Source organism: Apostichopus japonicus, chromosome 12 (assembly GCF_037975245.1).
Source record: "Apostichopus japonicus isolate 1M-3 chromosome 12, ASM3797524v1, whole genome shotgun sequence".
In the NCBI taxonomy this organism is placed as follows: domain Eukaryota; kingdom Metazoa; phylum Echinodermata; class Holothuroidea; order Aspidochirotida; family Stichopodidae; genus Apostichopus; species Apostichopus japonicus.
This window is the reverse complement of record NC_092572.1, coordinates 6,472,328-6,484,547: the sequence shown is the minus strand read 5'-3', so window position 1 is coordinate 6,484,547 and position 12,220 is coordinate 6,472,328. Positions and strand designations below refer to the sequence as shown.

The 12,220-nt window shown below is 34.5% G+C and overlaps 1 protein-coding gene across 5 annotated transcripts in view; it reads right to left on the bottom strand.

Moving 5' to 3' along the window:
- LOC139976859 (uncharacterized) overlaps positions 1-2,113 on the bottom strand; it is a 95,487-nt gene extending 93,374 nt beyond the window's left edge. For 3 of the 5 annotated variants that reach the window (XM_071985692.1, XM_071985695.1, XM_071985696.1), the window contains exons 1-3: positions 1,912-2,112; positions 1,507-1,827; positions 754-1,026 (exon numbers count right to left, since the gene is read on the bottom strand). In XM_071985692.1, the coding sequence (XP_071841793.1) occupies positions 754-1,026; positions 1,507-1,827; positions 1,912-2,053 (736 nt within the window). In that variant the 5' untranslated portion in view covers positions 2,054-2,112. Of the gene's footprint in view, positions 1-753; positions 1,027-1,506; positions 1,828-1,911 lie in introns of all 5 variants that reach the window. The other 2 variants (XM_071985693.1, XM_071985694.1) reach the window with 2 other exon arrangements.
- Between the last annotated feature and the right edge of the window lie 10,107 nt (positions 2,114-12,220).

Genomic DNA, 12,220 nt, shown 5'->3' with positions numbered 1-12,220 from the left:
TCATCATATATTGCACATCTTTATTAGGCAAACTTTGTTTTGCTCGGAGTGAGATGACTGTTATAACACTACAAAACTATTTCGGGGTTATGATGTAACAATGTTTTTTAGAGAAAAAAAACATCTTGTAAGGAGGAAGAAAGACACAAAACAGTAATATTTAATGTTAAATATGATTGACATTCTTTCAAATGTCAGCACCGTGTTGAATACATTCAAAATTAAAAAGAAAAAGAAGAAGGTTGAACTACCTCACCTAAAGAAATTCGCAATTATTTAGTTTTAGGTGAGGTATTCTGGTTTGAAACTCATTGTGATGGCACTTTATGAATTGTATTACACTAAAGCAAATGCTTGTAAAACAGACAAATTCCACCAAATTTCTTGATGAATTGGCAGTTAATCAACTTATTTTTGTTCAATCTCCCAGGAATTTCCAATATTTGATGGCTTTAAAGGTAAACTAATTTTGAATAATAATTGAATCTAAGCCATCATAGCGTTACTTGTGTATTCTGATAATTATGTTTGTAACATGTTCTTGGTTTTCAAATGTCACAGGTAGGAAAGCTATTTTGTGTCTGTAAATAGCAGTCTTTCAATAATAAATTACGAAAAAGAACTTTTCTTCTTGTCTTCGTTAAGTTAAGTGCACAATGGTGGCTGTAGAATATAGGATATAGGAACCTCTATCCGGCCCATGTGTAAAAGGTAATGTTAACTTCGGCTACACCAAAGTGTCGTTCTACTTACCCATTACATTAATTCTCTTGTTAGTAGAAGAATTCAATTCGTTTTGTATTGTGCACACAAGTAACTTGTTGTGAAATCCTCTTACTGCGGTAAATGACACATTACTGCAGGTAACATTTCCGTCAAAATTGTCTGTGAATGTCGTAGCCAATGGAATGCCAAGAGACCATAAATACTTCACTGGCTCCGTGGAATAAGTGAATGTCACACAGCATTGAGCTGAAAATGTCTCATTCTCCATAACATATCTGGTAGAGGCTATAATCGGTCCATCTAAGAACATAAACAGTCAGCTTAGAAAAGGAAAGCCGATAAAGGAATATTCTGCAAACAGTTGTCTAATAGCTGAGGTTGATTACTGTACATTTTAAAGTTGCTATAAGTATTGAGTCAACACAATCTCATACCATGTTTTATCACATTGATATGATTGTTTAAAAATTTGCTATAATTTGAAAGAAGTATCTGGCGATAGCAGAACGAATGATTACATGGGAGCTGTTGAGTTGGAATAGCATTGTATTCCTTCATAATATTTAAATAAGTTATCTATAAAGAAAAACAATATTTCTACATAAACCACAAAGCCGGTCAAGATAGGTCACACCCAATAAGCAATATATTGAATTCGGGACAAGATATTGAGATGGTGTTTTGAAGGTGCAAACTTTTTATCTTTAATATACTTTTCACATACAATCTGTCACCAAAATATCCCTCTAATATTGGAAAATGATAAATAATCTTACAAACCTTGTACGTTAATTTTCCAATATTGGAACATCGGTCTACCAACGAAAGTATGAACAGCTGTACAGTAGTATTCCCCAGCGTCTCCAACACGAACTTTCTGTATTCCTAATAAAGCAGTTTCTTCTTGTTCATTTATTGTATAGACGCGTCCATCTATACGAAAATCAAGGGATATTGCTGGCTCGTGTTGAAATAAATGATTCCCGTTTTTAAACCATATTATATAATAATCACGGTCAGGGAAATTAAATGAACATGTTATTTCCGTAGGGAATCCAACCTTAGCCAATTTCGTCTGCCGTTGGACCGTGTTCTGTTTGTCTATAAAAAGAAGAAATATTGATCTTGAAATACAAAACCGAACATATAATAAAGGAGAAAGAAAAATAAATAATTTATATTTACCTGCCATCGACTGTTGTAGTCCTGATAATATAAAATACGGAATCATCCATGGGATGATTAGTTTTCTAAGTATCAACATTTTAGCTTTGCATTTGATTGTGCGTAGTTTCGTTCCGCTCTTACGTCTCGTCATGTATTGCATCACTCCTTTGAATGTACATGATTATAACTCAACAGACTACTCCATACTGTTGCAACAAAGTGACCTTCGCATAACACTACTTCAAACATTTGTTCGAAAAGCTTTACCGAACAGTCATTTTTACGCACGCGCACTTGGATGAGTACATGACATTGCCTTCTAGCACAAAGGCGTTATCTAAATTAAAGGCGTTGGCAGTTTTATTAAGCCTCTTGTTTTCGATTCGTCAATTTCTAATAATAATGTACGGATGATTAACAGTTATCATCATGACTGAATAAATTATTTTCCAAGCGTCAAATTATTTGAGCATGAATGGTGTACCAGGAATACATACGTTATTCTGAATATTATATATCACAGTCAAACAGGGCTGTTGGGAATCAACTTCAGATGTTGCTTACATTTTTGAAGAAAAAAAATACACCGTTCTAACACTGTGACATAAAGTTTGGAAGTGATTATTCTACTTCGGAATAAAGGAGGTTTATATGCAATTTGCTAGAAATGAGATCAACTGCTCATTTCAGCTTTAACTTATTGCTGATATTTGCTTATAGAATGACAGTGGTTTAAAGCATAATAATTTCCACAATGAAGAACTTTTTTGTTATGTAAAAGACAATTAGCATAACATAGTTATCAACCGTTCCTTTCAGCTTATACTGACTGCTGAAAATTTACCCGTGGTATTGCTGTCAGTTTTAGCATAAAGTCAAGCAAGCAATATATTGCCATTTCAAAATAACAATGAATATAACATCGTTTTCTTGCCACAAGTTATGATATTTTGGCTAAAAGTTCTGTGGTTTCTCTTGGTCATTTGACAATTTAGAGGTAATTGTACAAGGAAGTTGGTTAATATTAAATTTGTTTACGTTGATAAACTTCAATAAAAAAGTTATTAATCTGAGAGTCGAACAATATGTGCCAGCTTTATTACAAGTCCGTCACGGTGTGAGGCTACACAGCTTCTTTTGTTGCAAAGTTTCTATATAGCCCAACATAAAAGTCTTTTGTCGCTTTTCTTTTTACTTATTATTAATGCGTAATCTGTTCAAGAGCTTTTCAGTCGAAAAGAAAATGCTCTAGCTTCTTCCTGGATAAACATCAATCAAAATCAATCAATCATTGACAGAAACAAATAAGCAAGATGTTATTGCAAACACCTTTCATGAACTATGGAGCTACATAGCAGCATATGGGATTCATAATAGTAAATTCAGACCATTTATTAAAGCCAAAGTGCACATAAAAGACAGCATTTCCCCTATGCAGCTTGAGGATTGACCTTTGTAGTAAATATGATGATGAGTTTTTATCATAATTAACTTTACAATGTTGCAAGTCTATTTAATTTTGTTCTAATATTAAATGCCATTTTTTCTAATTTTTGAACTCTAACCTTTCATTCTAACGGTCTTTAATGTAAATTTTTATTTCCCATGGCAGCTACTAAATTCGAAGAACATTTATAAAACTAACAATGCATTTGACCTTTGTCCTAAGTTCACGTGGCAATCAAAAACTTTGATAGTACTTTACATGTTTTTAATTATACAATAGTAAATATACAATAGTAATTATACAATAGAAGAAAGCTGATGGTTTTGTTGGCGAAGGTATAACTGCAACCTCCAACAGCACATAATTGTGGCATTTCGGGGGAAAAGAAGTAATATCGTTGGGTGTTTTTGGCAGCTCAAGTATACAATTTTAAACACTAAAAGCAATGTTGTGAGTGTGGTACACCAAAGATGAAATCACTTGGTTATCTGATGTCTTAGGAATGTTTCAGGAATATCTGCAATAGGTTTCCTAAAAATGCCCTATATCTCGTAAATCGATTTGCAAATCGTATATTTCAATAAATGTTTGCATTCATTTTGTAGTTTATTTTGCAACCATCAATTTATTTCAAGCAAATTGCAGTTTGTTAAACACATACAAATGATTCTCGTTAATATTGCAAACTTAAGTGTATAGCCAATTATACTTGAACCTATACTTCTAAGATAAGAAAGTGTTGGTGCCTGGTCAGTCGAAACGTCTGGGTAATTGGCTGCTCGATTGAAAATGCAATTGAATACCAATGCATTTGACAATATATTACAAGAAGTGCAAGCGAGAGATTTTTTTCCTTTTATCATGAAAGAAAAGAAAGTACATTTAAAGTTTCACTGTTTCACAATTACTACTAAAAATACTAGAAATAACACGAAGGAATAACATGTTAATGGCGGAAAACTCCAATGATTTAATGTTTGCCACGTGGAATACTGTACACTTTTTATTGTATTTTTTTCTAAGGGATCATATCGAAAGTTGAACATTTGTATTTGATCTGTTAGATATAGAAAAAAAATCGTTCAGTGATTACAGAGGTACATTAGTTATAAATGTTTTTGCATTGTTGAGCCTATCGTGTAACAGAAAGTGCTGTTTCGCTTTCAGATTTAAAAAAAAAAAACCGGCTTTGTTCTACTATTTGCATTTTAACGACCCCATACTTTGTGCGGGTTAAGCTTTGTCTTTGACTTCCTTGTTTCAGAGGAGGTCGAGTGTCGCCAAGTCTGTTTTTACCTCCATGGTTCGGCCAAACTAGCGTTCGAAAGAGAAAAATCTCTTAGAAGACTGCGAACAACCTTTTATGTCAACAAGTTTAATACCAAAACGTACATATCTCTCCCCGAGGTTATAAAAGCAGGAAGTGTTTACGATTGCCTAATGCTTACAGTTATACAAGTACATTTATCATCTTGCAAAGCACGCTAATGAAAGTTCTAACAACATATTAATAATCTATTACTATGAATTGTATTGTAACTAGCTCATAGTTGCGAAGTTAATGAACGAACTGGTATCTCAAAATACGGAGGAGGCATCGGTTTAGTCTGACACTTAAATTCAACCATGTCCATCAGATACATGTATGGGTATAGCGACACACCGTACCGTCAGGATTCCTCTAGGAACAAACATGTATGCAAATTATCACATGAAATTGTCATTTTGACCTCTGGTCATCTCAAATTACCTTGTATCCTCTGCAAAACGTTGGATGTTTGTTGCACTCATTTAGCCGGGTCTCAAAACCAAGTACAATGTGTGTTCAAGTTCCAATTATGGAGTTATAGTGCGTACAGACATTTAGACTTTTCGAAGCTTAATAACGATGCGCCTATTACAATGATTTATGTGGATCTACATGCAACATATGAAAATCCATTCAAGCTTGACTTACATAGTTATTGCATATATGTTTTCAAACTTCCACGTTTGTTGACCTCAAATGACATCTGAAGTCTATTATATACAAAATATGTCAAGTAAAGTCAAATGACCTTTGAACTGTATATTATAAACAATGTGTCAGGTAGTTACTAAGGGGGATCTGCATACAGCGTAAAAGGTCCATTCAACCAGTACTTTTAATCGCTATTGTTACCCAAATTACATTATACTTTGACTCTGTTGAACTCTAAGAAAGAGCTTTTATGTGAATACAGAACTTACATAAGTCTTATAGTCACCCACGTGTATGTTCATGTATGGAAAAATCATCCAAGTGTTCCTTTCAGCGTAACCATCAAGTAACCATCAGTTGACAAGTTTTTATTTTTGACCTCAAATAACATTTCATCTCCACCAATTTCAATTCCCTTTTTGTACTCATCAAGGGGAATGTTTCAATCTGTACTTCTATAGCTATATTGCTAACAGAGTTTTCAGATTTTTACCTGTTGTGGAATCAATTGACCTTGAATTTCTCCAATAAGGATCTTGCATTCACTAAGTGGTATTTTACATATTATTATATACTAAAAACATACATACATATATACATTCATAATAACATACTTAAAACGAAGATGAGCAACCATGCACTTTTTTATTAAAGTTTATGATCTCGCGTCAGCGCACACAAATACACACGTGAGGATGTAGCAGAAAGATTGAGGCAAATGACAAACATTTTTCTGTTTCACCAGTCTGGTCTGGTGGCACCATGTTTTTAAACATACAGTTAAGCTAATAAAAGATCAAATTTAAGAGGGCAGTGTGCAAGAATCAAATTTAACCCCCTGAATCTGTAGAAGAAACCAGTAAAAGTGAAACAATATATACCCTAGAAGCAAAATAATAACTTCATGGAAAGCCAAGGCCTTAAAGGATAAATGCTCTGACATATTTTCGACTTTTTAACAACAAAACGTGCAGCGGTGTCATTTTTCGCAGAACAATATTTAGAGTAGAAGCATCTGCGACTATTACGTCCCTGCTACATCTTACAAAAATATAAATGCTACACAAAGTAACATATACTGCTTAAGCTACCAAAAATATACTGCTTTAAGAACAAACCTCGTATAGTGTACTTCTTACTTTGAAGTGTACACTTACAAATTATCAAGCTAACGTTATACGTGCACAGTCATTTAGGGCAGTATTAAGACATGTGAAGGCCCGTGGGCAACCTTCATAAGTGGAGACAGATATCAACCCAATGATCGCCGTCCTGGGGAGGGGTCAAAGGGGAGGGGTGTTTTTTTTGGAATAATTAATGGTGCTTAGATGCAAAATGGTGCAGTCAATTTTGATTTTCGATGTAAATTTATGTTCACGAATTTTCGTTACGGTATGTAAGCTTGCTTGCCTGCCCAATTTTCAGTTCATGTAAACAGGTTGCTACCACCTCTCTCAGTACAAATTAACAGGTTGCTACCACCAATACCGTATGCAAATTGACAGGTTGCTACTACATCTCTCAAAATCGGTGAATTCAAATACCGTTTCAGTCCGTGACCTGGTGATATCTATTGCGCAATATTGTATTTTTTTGACTGCCCAATGCTTCCACATTTCCAAATTTGATGTGACCTTTTTGAATTGGCAATTTTTTGAGCCAAAAACTGTCAAAATCGGTTGGGAGCAGGAACCTATCGGAAGGTGATGACAGGCGCAATGTCAGAGTGTACTGTACCGTTTCAAAACCAACCAATAACCTAGTTCTAAAGAATAGACGTTGAGATTGATGACTTTAGTTATTAGGCTATTCATGTTTGTCTTCCGACATGAGCTTGGCAATGACAGGAAAACAACCACTTAGCTGTTTCTACCATTTACAAAGAGATCCAATTACAATTGAATATGGCTTGTGTATATGTAGATTACGTAAAACGCGCGCGATATGATTTTCATTGAACATACGTATCAGCCTACTTTTTCCTTATATTTTTTTTTCTTGAAATTCATTTCATTTTTTGGAGGCCCCTTGTTGTGGAGGCCCATGGACAAACTGTCCACGTTGCCCATTCCTAAATCCGGCCTTGCTGTGAATGCAGTCTTACAAAAATATTTGCTGGTGTTTTGTAACAACACATGATGGTTGGTCTACACATAAGTCAATTTTCAAAAATCAATTCGTGATTTTAGATCATTCTATTTGTTCATAGGAGCCTTTGACGGAGGAATACAGTACTGCTGCTCAAATCTGAAAACTTACCAGATGTGATATATGTGTGAACTAGCTAGAAAGTGTTGTAATGAGTGGTTATGAAGAGGAGGTATGTTAGCACGCATGTTTACCATATTTTTTTTGAATGAGTTTCAGCATTACTCTGTAAACCTTTATTATTAACCCTAGATCACATTTCTGAGATACAACACAGGTTCACTTCCAGTGCAATTGCAATATATGGTTCAGTGTACTGTCAACACAACCGGACAAGACAATGCAATTGGTTCCCTTTTTCAAAGCAACTTTATAAGTAACTGTTGAATTTGAAAACACTTGTGTAAATTCGAGGGTAAAATGGGCTGTACAAAAGTCACTGTGGACCATTTCTCCTTACCTCCCTCAAGTTTCATGTGCATCAGTTGGTAAATGCTGTGATTAAAATGTGTGGCTTCATAACTGTTTAATTTAGTAATTTAAGGAAACTCTAAGAAAGCTTTCATATTTTCTTCTAGATAATTTTCCATTCAGCTGAAGGAACACTGGCTGTGACTCAATTGGAAGAAGGACGGACCAGCAGGCAATGACATCCTCAGAACCAACGTCCCCGACATCCGTGTGGCCTTCAGATATGAAACTTTATGCCAAGAACTTCAAATTATAACAAATGCCACTAAGATCTCAGATGCCTTAAAGACTTGAATCCTGAAGAAATGACAAATTGTTATTAATTCAGACTCTTTTCTATTTCTTTGCTCTTTTAACATTAATACATTTAATCCTATCCAAAGGTAAACATTTCTCTCAGGTACGAACTGTAATGTGTTTGTAGGAAAAAAAAAATCTGAATTTTGTGCTTTGATTTGACACATTAGGAGGAGGATTTATCTGAAATAGTTTGTTTATTTATGGCAACAAATTTGCACCAGGAACAATTAAGTTATGCCATGGAGGTAAAAATGGTTATGCAAAACCCTAAAAAGGAAATAATAAAACACATTTCTTTAAAGTTATTCAACACATCAGTTGTAGTAGTTGAAGAAATGCATAATAAATTGATTATTAGGAACAACCAAATTGCTAGTTATGACATTTTTAATGCTATTTTCTACCACTCAAAGTCTTCCAGAAAATGTAACTTGGCACTTCACTAGTAAATTGTTATCATTATGTTTCACTCCTTAATAGAGTTGTAGTATAAGTACAACGGGATAAATGTGCGTACACGTAAAAGTTACATAGCTCCAAGCAAGAATATGAGAATGTAATCTTGCTAGAGTTATAAAATGGATATGAGAAAAAAATCCATGAATGATAGTTTGATGCCATACGAGTCTGAATTGACTTACTACAAATTCCCTACCTACATCAATATATAGTGATTAACAATTAACCGTAGAAACTAGTAAAATACAGGCAATGTCTGTAACAATGTAGCTTCCTAGAAGTCCTCTAGAGAATGTATTGTTATATTGCAGTTTAATATGATTACATATATTATATTGTCTATTGCGTACAGTACTATAAAGATTTGTTCCACACAGTGCGTTAATGCTACCTCAATGTTATTAGTATCATGCTCTGCCAATTTTATTCATTTTTTATAAGTTCTTACATGTTTTATATCCATAATATCATTTTTTATTAGCCTGATTTACTGTTGCATGAGGGAAGGAAATAATATGTGCCTTCTGATGTATCCAAGATGCATGGATTTGTTTTGTAATCGTTTTTAATCCACAGTTAATATGAAACTTTATATAAAATGGAGTTTATTCACGAAAATAAATAAATGTAAACAAAGGATAAAATGTGACTTATTCTTGTATCATAATAAAGTTCAGATTCGTTTATTGACTAGAGTTGATAATTCGACTGCTGAAAGTCTTGTTATTCAGAAGAGAACCACACGTATTGATGTAATATATACACTTTATAATTAAATTATTTCAATAGCGCAACCATTTTAATCACAGCGTATGATTTGGCCGATTAGAGTACTACATGAATGGATACACAAGAAGGCAGTTTCAGTAGACCGGTGTGAAGTTATATATGTATTCCTTGTTCAAAATTCGCGAATGAGTAACTGCTACCTATTCATTTACTTTTTAGACAATTGTATCGACGTAACACCAAATGGCAAGATGAAAGCTTTCTTACAAGATGTTCAACATTTGGTCGTGGAAAGAGGTTTATATATGGGTCTTATGAACTCTTATGACAATGTGGAAGGTACCATAATGTATATATGGGTTTATATAGGGTTTATATATGGGTCATATGAACTCTTATGACAATGTAAAAGGTACCATAATGCATCTTGCCCAGTCCAAAGAGTTTTTGACCAATTAAAATGACAACTACTTCATCATAACTTAAATTAATGTAACGGGACCTGAAAAAAATCACTTTACTCCCTAATCAAGACTAGTACGCCTTGGACCACCTAACCAATGGGTCATATGAAATCTTAAAACATTGTAGAAGGGTACCATCATGCGTCTTGCCGGTCCAAAGAGTGCTTGACCAATAAAAATGACCATCTAAATCATCGCTTCGTAAATGAATGTAATAGGCCTAGGACATGAAAACTCCTTAAGACCCTAATCCAAACCAGCACGCCTTGGACCACCCAACCAATGGGTCATATGAACTCTAATGCCAATGTAGAAAAGTGCCACAATGTGTCTTGCAAGGCCGCGAAAATTTTTCCCCAAACTGAACTGACACTGAAATTATTTCCTTGATTCTGATTGGCTTTCAGCGAACACGTGATATACTTAGGTATTCAACATGGATCCCTCCATACTCTGTTCGATATCAGTATGATCAACACGAACATATTCAAGATATTCAAATTAGCAACTTTCCAAAACTTTTTGTAGATATATATGAACGAAAGTATATAGCGTTCTTAACACAATGAAGCAACTATCCCCAACTATTGCGCCCATTATAGGCAATCCTAGATCGTTTGTTTACTCGCTTGACTCCGCTCTACACAACACATTAATGTAAACAATTGTACTGTGTATAGTATACAACACAATAAAACACGGTGCATTTGTAATTGTATGCATTTAGTCGATATACATATGTACGAGCGTCTTGCTCGGTCCAAAGAGTGTTTGACGAATTAAAATGACCACTAAACCATCACTTAGTAAATGAATGTAACGGGACCTGAAAAATTCCTGAAGACCCTAATCAAACCAGCACGCCTTGGACCACCCGACTAATGGGTCATATGAACTCTAATGACAATTTAAAAGAGTACCATAATGCGTCTTGCTCGGTGCAAAAAGTGTTTGACCAATTAAAATGACCACTAAATCATCACTTCACAAATGAGTGTAACGGGACCTTACAAACAAACCGTAAGGCCATAATCAAGGCCAGCACTCATCGGACCACCCAACCAATGGGTCATATGAATTCGAAGGACATTGTTGAAGAGTCCCATAATGTGTCTTATCCGGTCCAAAGAGTATTTGACCAAATTCAAATGACTAATGCACAATCATTACCCAGTAGATTCATCAATATTTTGCTTTTTTTGAATTTTTACTCTACTTCTGTACCGGTGTGGTGATATCAAACAAAAGCAACACATTTGGCGCGCAAGTTTAATGCTAATTGGTGGTTTACGATCATCAGCATACAAAGTTTCCTTCCCATTCCGAAGAAACACACACGCACTTTTTTTTGGGGGGGGGGGGAGGCGAACCTTAGCGCAACTTCATTTCTCAGAATGAAGTGATTTCTCTAGACTGGCAACCGTTTTTTTTTTTAATTATTCGTTCATAGAACTTAATTTCATTTCTTTTATTCGTTTCACACGGCACATATTTACAGATTAAAAGAACACAGAAGTTTTCTTGCCTCTCTCCTTGAAAGTGGATGTGAACGCTATTACCCTCTTCGTATTTTCTGAAATATTCCACTGCTACATTCTAGAGCTGACAAAGAAAATCAGTCATCTCGGGTCAAGCGGAGATAAACTTACTAACTTTAATAGTTTATTTACCAAAATAATCTTCAAGTGAAATAGTTCTACCCAGACATACATTTTATGTCGAAATCCCTTTCTGATTTATTTATGATCTCCATTAGCCATTGTTGGTATCAAACCATCCAAGTTACCCTATAGTGCCAGTGCATTTTGATTTTATCGTGTTCCCATGTGCTCGTCCTTTCTCTTAGCGATTTTTCAATAGAAAGTTTATATTTGAGTGTAGAAAGCAGATTCACCATAACAAGTTTCACTGGGTTTATTCCAACTAAACATGACCAGAGTTAGTGTGAGTTTTTAGCAAATTTCCTTTTATTCAGTTTTACCTAAATATTAATTATAACTTCCATAATCTTACTATACGAATTTACTCAATACACAATACACATTCAATCCATTAAAAAAAGGGCCAGATTTTAGGTAAATTTTGCGTTTGTTAAATTAAGTCAAAATTACACTTTCTAATCACTTACAAGTGTATTTAATGTATTAATTCTTCGGTAAATATAAATTAGGCTATATCATGAGTCAATTATAGAAGTATAGTAGTCAGGAGAATTATTACATGCTTAATATCTACCCCACCCCTCCCCATTTATTCTCTGATTGGGTTGAAATGTACTTGCAGAAGAGATTTTCATGCCAAAATTACTTTAATCTGGTTGAATTGATACACTTTTACCAATCTATGTGC